The sequence below is a fragment of the Mus caroli genome, chromosome 8, assembly GCF_900094665.2.
Source record: "Mus caroli chromosome 8, CAROLI_EIJ_v1.1, whole genome shotgun sequence".
NCBI classification, from domain to species: Eukaryota; Metazoa; Chordata; class Mammalia; order Rodentia; family Muridae; genus Mus; species Mus caroli.
The window spans coordinates 71,314,822-71,323,799 of NC_034577.1; the positions used below are offsets into that span (position 1 = coordinate 71,314,822).

The following is an 8,978-nucleotide window of genomic DNA, read 5'->3' on the forward strand; positions in this document are numbered from 1 at the left end:
TTCTCCTGTATTTCTTTAAGTGAGTTATTAAAGTCCTTCTTGATGTCCTCTACCATCATCATGAGATATGCTTTTAAATCTGGGTGTAGCTTTTTGGGTGTGTTGGGGTGCCCTGGACTGGGCAAAGTGGGAGTGCTGGGTTCTGATGATGGTGAGTGGTCTTTGTTCCTGTTAGTAAGATTCTTACGTTTACCTTTTGCCATCTGGTAATCTCTGGAGTTAGTTGTTATCTGTTTAGAGATTGTTCTTCTGGTGATTCTGTTACAGTCTATCAGCAGACCTGGGAGACAGGCTCTCTCCTCTGAGTTTCAGTGGTCAGAGCACTCTCTGCTGGCAAGCTCTCCTCTTACAGGGAAGGTGCACAGATATCTTGCATTTGGACCTCCTCCTGGCCAAAGAAGAAGGCCCAAAACAGGACCTTTTCCAGAAGCTGTGTTGGTTTGGCAGGTCACAGAAGCTGTCAGCTTCTGTGGTGCACACTCTCACCTGTGCAACTAAGTTCCTAAGTTCGGTGGAGTCCCGGAACCAAGATGGCGCCCGCTGCTCCTGAGGCAGAGGGCTTCCGAGCCAGGCGGACACCTGTCCTCTGGCCGGGAGGGTGGCCGGCCGTCTGCAGCCCTAAAAGGGTGCTGCCTCAGCAGCTCTGTGGCTCCTGCCTGTCCCAGAAGCTGTCAGCTTCTGTGGTGCACACTCTCACCTGTGCAGACTAAGTTCCTAAGTTCGGTGGAGTCCGGGAACCAAGATGACGCCCGCTGTTCCTGAGGCAGAGGGCTTCTGAGCCAGGCGGACACCTGTCCTCTGGCCGGGAGGGTGGCCGGCTGTCTGCGGCCCGAAAAGGGTGCTGCCTCAGCTTCCTTTTCTTTTCTTATCTTATCTTTTCTTTTTGTAATCTTACATGTTTTTTACTTATGTATTATAGTTTCTGATTTTGTGTTTTTATGAGACTTTTTTGTATGTGAATGTGTTATGTCTCTGTATATGTATTTATTGTGCTTTTTCTTTGGCTCTTCTTTCTGTTGTTGGTTTTGCTTTAGATGCCTGTTTTAAATGAGGAAGAGCAAGAAAGGATATGGATTTGGAGACGGGGGAGAGGATCTAGGAGATGTTGGGGGAAGGAGAAATCATAATCAGAATATATTGTATGGAAAATGTTATATTTATTTTTAAAAAAGCAATCTATATTAAGCTTTATTATATAAATTCACAAAACTAAAAGGCTTTTAGCAACATGTAATTGTTGCATATAAATGTATTTGTTTGAGTTGATAATGATCCAAGAGGCCTTGGCATTGTATAATGGTGTTGAATTCCTGTTTATCTTAACACTGGAAAAGTTATATCTTGATGCCATGGACCTTTTGCATATAAAGTAAAGATTAAAATGTGTAAGATGGCTCAGCAATTAAGAGCACTGGTTGCTCTTCAGCGGACCTGAATTCGATGCCCAGTACGTACATCACTGTTCACAACTATCTATCACTCCAGTTGCAGGGGATCCAACACCCTCTTCTGGCTTTTGTGGATATCAGGCATGTGCGTGCTACACAGCTATCCAAGCAGACAAAATACAAAATGCCCACATACTTAAATAAAGTTAATTAAAATAAACACTATACCTTATGGAGCCACTGCAAGGCTGAACTGTCAGTCCATATACATTTTAAAGGAATGTCTGGTAGAGTAAGGACCCCCAAAGTAGAAAGTCATAAATTGAGAAAACTGTAATGTGGTCAGCCTTGTTTGATGGATGTCTCTTACTCACCCCTAGGTCAGTCCCATTGTCTTTCTCCTCAGTCCCTTTCAGAAGTCCGCATTTCCATAATGTGTTTTTGTATTGTAATATCACATCAATAATCCTTAATCAGAATACAGCTCTGCAGTGCGAGACTTTTTTTTTTCTCATATAGATCTCTTCATTTTCCTGGTGTAGTTTTTTGTGATATTTACTGAAGTCACGAGCATTTTATTATTGTAGGTACATATGTATTATTTATAAATGTTCAATGCTTAAATTCTGTTTTGAGGCATTATCTTGTTTTCCTTGAAATTACTAGCAGTCTTCTTTTCCTGCCCTAATTTTCAAAATGTTACTGTGAATGTATCTGTAGCTCCTCTGACAACTCAATAAAGTATCCCTTGAAATAGCCATGCTTAGTTAGTGTCTTAATTCCCTGTCTTTTTCCTGTGTTCATCCCCTCCTGACCATCAGTGTAGCTGCTATTTCAGTGTGTCTGTACAAGGGATATGTAAGGAGGGATTTATTATATGTGTGAGGGGTTTTATGCCCCACTCACATAGGAGATGGTTCCCTGTAAGGTATTCAAAAGATACCATGGAAGTACACATGGCAGAAGTTTAAAAGTGATGATTGCTTAGGGCACTAGAGAACAAGCAGTGTGCAATAAAGGAACATTACCTAAACTTTCTGGAAGTGACCCAGACTCTGCCAGCCCTCATAGCCAACCTTATGACCGAGTATTCTGCAGAAGCAGCTGATACCCTTCCTCTCAGATGTTATGAATTCAGACATGCCCTTGGTGTAGGACTTGACAAAGCTGCAGGAAAAAGGTGATTGATTGCAGGCTGCAGTACTGCCCAGGTGAACCAGACGGTCAGGTGATGTGCAGATCTCCTGAGTTTCAAAAAGTGACTGCAGCCTCACTTCTACTCTCTTCTTTCCCCCATTGGAGGTGCTTGGATCAAACCACAGGGGCCTCTACCATGTTCCACTACCATGCTGTACTCCTGGCCACTTGCAACAGTTACTTGTCCTCTTGCTTGTATGAAATGAAGTCCTCATTGCAGCCCTGACTGGTCTAGAATCCCTAAACGTATCTAGAAGTCATCACACCCCAGCTTGCTTAGTAGATGGGAGCATGGGCATGGGCATGGGCCACTGAGCCTGGCTTATTCTCTCCTTTTCCCTTGAAAATGTCTCTTGTATACCACTTAATGAAAAAAGTGAGGAGAAGGAATCCTGAAAATGAACTGTGGATTACCCTACATTACACTACAGGTGACCATGAGAATGTTTCTCTCAGATCTGACCCACAGATCTGAACTGTGTCTGATGAGTAACTGATTGATAGGCCCAGTACTGCTGTCTAGAATCAATTACCACGTTTCTTCTAAGGGTATACCTCTCATTTAGCTCCTAGCAAAGACTGAGCATAACAGGTGCTCAAGGAGGCTTGTCTCTTACCCAAATTAACTGTAATTGCACTGTAGCCTGCTACACATTCAGACAGCTTGGCAACCCGCTTTCCTCTGGGTTCAGACCAGCATCAGCCTTTGGCAGGTCTTTCTGCATTCCCCAGGCTCCTGCCTCATTTTCTTTCACAGACCCTTCTCATTTTACTTTTCTTGACTTTAAATCCAGATTCTGTGTCAGCTTTTCAGATATGCATAGCTATCTTACCTATTTTGCCTTCAGTGTTATCTGAGGAATTTTTGTTACCTCTTCTTTTTGCAGATCTTTATTTCTGGATCCCAGGTCCTCATCTTTCTTGTTTTGCTTCCCTTTTGGGTGGAATTCATCCTCCACATGGGAGGTAAATTATTGAAACCTTGCATGACTGAAAACTTTTATTTTAATCTCACCCTTGAGGGATGAGTTGGCTGAGTATGAAGTTCTAGTTTGGAAGTGATTTCCCCTCACTATTTTAAACACATTCTCCATCACCTCATAGTTTTCAGTGTAAATCTGAGAAATGCAACGCCACTTTTGATTTCTGATACTTTGTATAATTTCTTGATCCCTGATGCTTTGAGGGCTCATGGTGTTTTACCTTGTCATTGTGTCAGGTCCCCATTAGTGTGGGGACACCTGTCTTGCAGTCCTGTGACATGCTCATGTGCTTTGATAGTTCCCATTTTTTGTTTTCTCTGTTCTCTCACACGGAATCAGGCTGACGTGTTTAACTACGATGCTTTGTGCATTGATTCCCATTTTTTTTTATTTCCCATTGTTTTCCAAGCAATTAATTTAACTTCTGTTTCTTAAGAACTTTTAGTTTTCGTGTGTGTGTTTTTTCAGTTTCTAAGGTCTCTTTCTGTTCTTTGATTTAAGAGAATAGCAGTATGTTCTTGTTTGATGGATATGTTGTGTTACTGATTTCTTGCATTCCCGTCAGTGCCTCTCATGGGAATTAAAAAAAAAAAATCAGAACATTTATTTTATGAAATTCTCAAGATGAACTAGATGCTGCAACAGCTGCCCTCTTGGGTTTAGGTGTTGTTCCTTCTTGGAATCCATGTCTAAATCTGTGATAGACAATTTTTAGGAACCTAATCTGCCCAGTCCCCATAGTGTTTCATCTCTTAGCATTGGCACTTCAGTTATAATTTGTCTTGCATTTGACAGAGTAGCCACATTTGTGGCGGGCTCACTTCTGAAGGTGGTAGGCCTTAGAGCCACAGCAACAGCACGGTGTGTGCATCCTATTGCGACGCTTTCCAAAGGCTGCCATTCCTTTCATCATCTTGCTTCTACCGAGGCCAAAGAGTGAATTCTTTTTTTTGTTGTTGTTTTACTTGTTTTCTTATTTCATTTTCTTTCTTTGTTTGTTTATTTATTTTCTTTCATTTTGTTTATTTGTTCACATGTTGGGAGATCCCTGGCTATTTTTATCATATTTAAAGAGTTCAGTTTGGTAGTTTGTGCTTATGATAGAGGTTATTGCTCAGTATTGACAGGTCCTTCAGCCTTTGCTCATGCTTCCTTTCTGAGATGTAGAATGCTCACCTTATTTAAAACTGTATCTGCGAGTTGTATCTTGGGTATTCTGAGCTTCTGGGCATCTGAGCTAATATCCACTTAACAGTGAGTGCATATCATGTGTGTTCTTTTGTGATTGGGTTACCTCACTCAGGATGATATACTCCAGATCCATCCATTTGCCTATGAATTTCATAAATTCACTGTTTTTAATAGCTGAGTAGTACTCCGTTGTATTAATGTACCACATTTTCTGTATCCATCCCTCTGGAATACCCAAGATAAAATTCACAAACTGCCGCAGGCTGGCCTCAACGTGGGGCCCTCAATCAATCCGCAGAAGAATCAGGGTCCTGGTACAGGTGGGCAGGGAGTTGGCAAAAAAGTGACAAACAGACTCGAACACAAGGGAGTGTTGTATCTGAATGTAATGTCTCAAAGCAAGCATCAGACTTATATTACAGAAGGAGACAAGGAGATTAAGTGATATATTAAGGTCATCCAAGGTATATTGAGGTTACCTGATGCAAAATGACTTTTACAACAAAACAGAGGAATGCATACATAAAAGCTAAAAAGAACCAACTGGGATAAAAACCAATGTTAACAACTGGGATCAAAAGCAGCCTCACCTAAGGTCAGTTTAATCTTAGAAGCAATTTCTAAATGACCTAAGTACACTTCTATCATTTTGTACCATGTATTTATGCAAAGTGAAAGTGTTAGCACTCATGACTATAAAATCAAAATATCAATCAACTAAAAAAAAATCAACAATGTTCTACATTTATACTCTCAAATAATTTCATCTTTAATAAACTATAAAATTATATATTCCAAAGTATTATGTTAAAATCAGTTATGATTTAGTATTAATAAATGCTTTATCTGTTTTATCTATATGCTCAGGGTCACATAAAAGTTCATAAGTTTGGGGAGGAAGTATGGGATGTGGAACAGTCAGAGGGTGGATGGTGGAGGGGGCGGGGCGGGAATAAAATATGGAGTGTAAAAAACAATTAAATAAAAAAGTTCATAAGTTTAAGAAGCCATGGGTTAGTAGGCCAATTAAGGTGGTTAGTATTGTTATTATCTCAGTGAGTATAGTTTTAGAATTCATTCATTATAAACTTATTCATGAAAATATAATTGAATTTTTTTTTTTTTCTTATCAGCAACTTGAATTGGTGGAACCAAGTGGCTGGATTCACGTTCCTTTAACTGACAATCATAAGAAGCCAACTCGCACATTCATGATACAGATTGCTGTTCTAGCCAATCATCAGAATGGAAGAGATACCCACATGAGACAAATTAAAATATACACACCAGTGGAAGAGAGCTCCATTGGGAAATTCCCTAGATGCACAACCATTGATTTCATGATGTATCGTTCAATACGGTGACTTTAAAATGGACAGAAGTGAACAGACATTTGTTTTATCCTATCATTGGATAGTATATCAAGTATCTTTGGTGAAAAGGCGTGTTACTTTGCAATTTTACATACATTTTAAAATAATTTAGATAAATAACTTTTAGGTCATGTCTGTTTTTTATATAATAAAGCTCATATATTTTATGTTGCTAAAAATGAATTTGAAGTCAATCTTTAAATTTTTCTTTATATTAAAACTAGTTAAACTGAAAATTTGAAGATATATATACTATGTGTTTGCTTTATGGTGATTATTTCATATAATGGTTGTTGGATATTGGGAGCAAAATGGAATTTTCAATAGCATCGAAGTGGAAACTTAAAGGTACTTTGGAATATTAGTTGTGTTGGATGGTGTTTTCCTGGAGCAGACATGTGAAGGAATGTTTTCCTGAAGCAGACACAGGTGAAAGACCAAGGAAGACAGGTGAAGGAACATTTGGCTGAAACAGACCCAGGTATGTTCTGCTAAGGCAAGCATGTGAGAGGGCTCTGAGTGAAGACATGCATGTATTGGTCCTCCTTACATTGCATAGTTGAGCTGCATTTTTTGGGACTCTAACATCAAAATCTTCTGGTGGTGTGCTACTGCTTCTTGTTGCTTCTGCAGATTTGGGCTGATTGGCAGAGACCTGTCAGCTGAGACATACTTAATGTGCTGAAGCAAAGCACGTGCTGAGACAATAACATGTGGAGGACACTTGATGTCTGGAGAGAGGATAAATAGGACTCACAGTGACAGAGGCTGAACTAGTCTTGCTTATAGAGCTATCTGTGCAACGCTTGAGAGGCACAGCTGAGAACTTTTCCTGGTGTTCCTGTTGGCCATGGTCCTTCCTGTTGACTAGTGCCAGGGCTAAGGCCTGGCTGTCTCTGCTAGGTAGTGCCATCGCTGCTGATTGGTGTTTGCTCTCTTGACTTCTGTGAACTGAACTGCTGATTTCCTGACAATGCAGATGGGAGTTGCTCTAAAGAACCATATCTTAAACAAATCTACTTCCCCTGTGTTCTTTCCTTCCACTACTTCTGGTGGATGGAAGGCTAAAAGGAAGGTTAAAGCATTTAAGAACCCTCATTTAAAAAGAGGCTTGAAAAAATTTAAGTTACACATTAATTTTTTTTTTAGAGGAAAATAAATGTTTGTGTCCCCCCCCCCCCCTCCCAAACAATGATAACTCAATCTCTGGGTGCAACAACTAGAATCCTAATCTTGTAAGCCATATTAAATCTAAATCCTCAGGTGACAAATCCTGGCAGATTTGCCATTTAAGCTGGGGACACTAGTATCTACATCTTGCCTTCTCGATAACCCTGTCCAAAAAGCCCCTAACTCTCCTGCTTCCTCTCTTCCTCTCTCCAACCTTGAAGTCTTACCTACTTGCCCAGTGATTGGTCCTTGTATTCAGACAGCCCCTCCTGGGAAAGCGGAATTAACATCATAAGTGGAATTAATACAGGCATCACCAGAGCCATCCACAACACTTTCCTTTCTCTGTACTAATAAAAAACAAAACTTTTCTCACAAATATAAATTGAGCACAACTACTACCATTTTGTAATTTATAAAGTACAAGATAGACCTAACACCCAGTCCATCATTTTTGTCAATAAAATAGAACACTGTCATATCTCCTAACTTAAAAGACGTATAATTCTACACCTGACTTATGTCCTGGTTTTAGATTGTATGCCATCTGAAAACCATCCTCTCAAATCTGTTTTCTCAATGTTAAATAGCCTGGGTTGGCTTTGAGACTATAAGTAGTCTTTCAACTCCATCAGAAATCTGAGAATGACCAACATTATCTGAAGATACAGGAAGCCTAACACAGCTTCCAGACCTGAGACAAGTTGTAGAGACAGCTGCCTGCCCATATAGCCCCAGTAAGTCAGGAAGTTGGAGCATCAATCTTCAGCCTTCTGGCCCAGAATCATCTGACAGATCTTTGAAAAACAGGAATTGTTAAGGATTAGCCTATTGTCTCAGCAGATCTAAGCTGTCCTAACCTGAACATTGTGTCCTTAGATAGCCAATTTCTGCCCAGTGGCCACCTGGCCACAGTGTATCACTTCCCTTGGAGGTATAGATGCTCTGTTGCTTTGAATCCACGAATGGGAAGCTGTTAGGAGATTATCTCAGCAAGTGAATAAATAACATTAAATGTCACATTCTGTGGATTTATGACTTTTTTGAAAACCAACTATCTGTAAAGTAATCTGGACTGTTGTCCATTAATTATCCTCAGCTATTTCTAATTAAAATATCTAAAACACCCTAACAATAAACTCAGAGCCATGAATTTGCTATTTGGCCCTTAACTCATGGGCTTAAACATCTCAGATCAGCTTATAATGGCATTTATAGAAGGACTGGGTCCAAGTCTTGTACTTACAAAACTTTTATATCAATAGAAGAAATTTATATCGATGAAACCTTGATTCTGTATCAAAATAAATTCTGTACCAAAGTAAGAAATTATGAATACAACTTAGTAACAATTATAACGATTTCTACCAAATGAGATTATGGCTGCATAATAAATTCTAGCTATTTCTTCCTTGTTCCAATTATGACCGTTTCTAAATTCCCTAGAAAGACAACCTTAGAATAACCACCCCCAGTCCCAAAGCCCAGGGGACTGGGATGACGACTCTACATAACTTCTTCAAGCTGAATATGGGCGTTGAGATATTTATGAAGGGGAGGAGGAAGGGTAAAGAAAATGGGGGAGTTGGTTGGCTTTAAGAAGCCACACCAATGGTTTTATTAGTCTCTGATATCTGTGTCCTGACTGGATCTGGCTGAAAATCCAAGACATCAGG

At 39.9% G+C, this 8,978-nt stretch overlaps 1 protein-coding gene and 1 pseudogene across 3 annotated transcripts in view; one reads left to right on the top strand and one right to left on the bottom strand.

The window, feature by feature from the left end:
• Anapc10 (anaphase promoting complex subunit 10) overlaps positions 1–7,152 on the top strand; it is a 55,328-nt gene extending 48,176 nt beyond the window's left edge. For 2 of the 3 annotated variants that reach the window (XM_021170452.1, XM_021170453.2), the window contains exon 5: positions 5,893–6,311. In XM_021170452.1, the coding sequence (XP_021026111.1) occupies positions 5,893–6,123 (231 nt within the window). In that variant the 3' untranslated portion in view covers positions 6,124–6,311. Of the gene's footprint in view, positions 1–5,892 lie in introns of all 3 variants that reach the window. The other variant, XM_021170454.2, reaches the window with a different exon arrangement.
• Positions 4,188–4,481, bottom strand: LOC110300319 (annotated as a pseudogene).
• Positions 7,153–8,978: the final 1,826 nt, after the last annotated feature.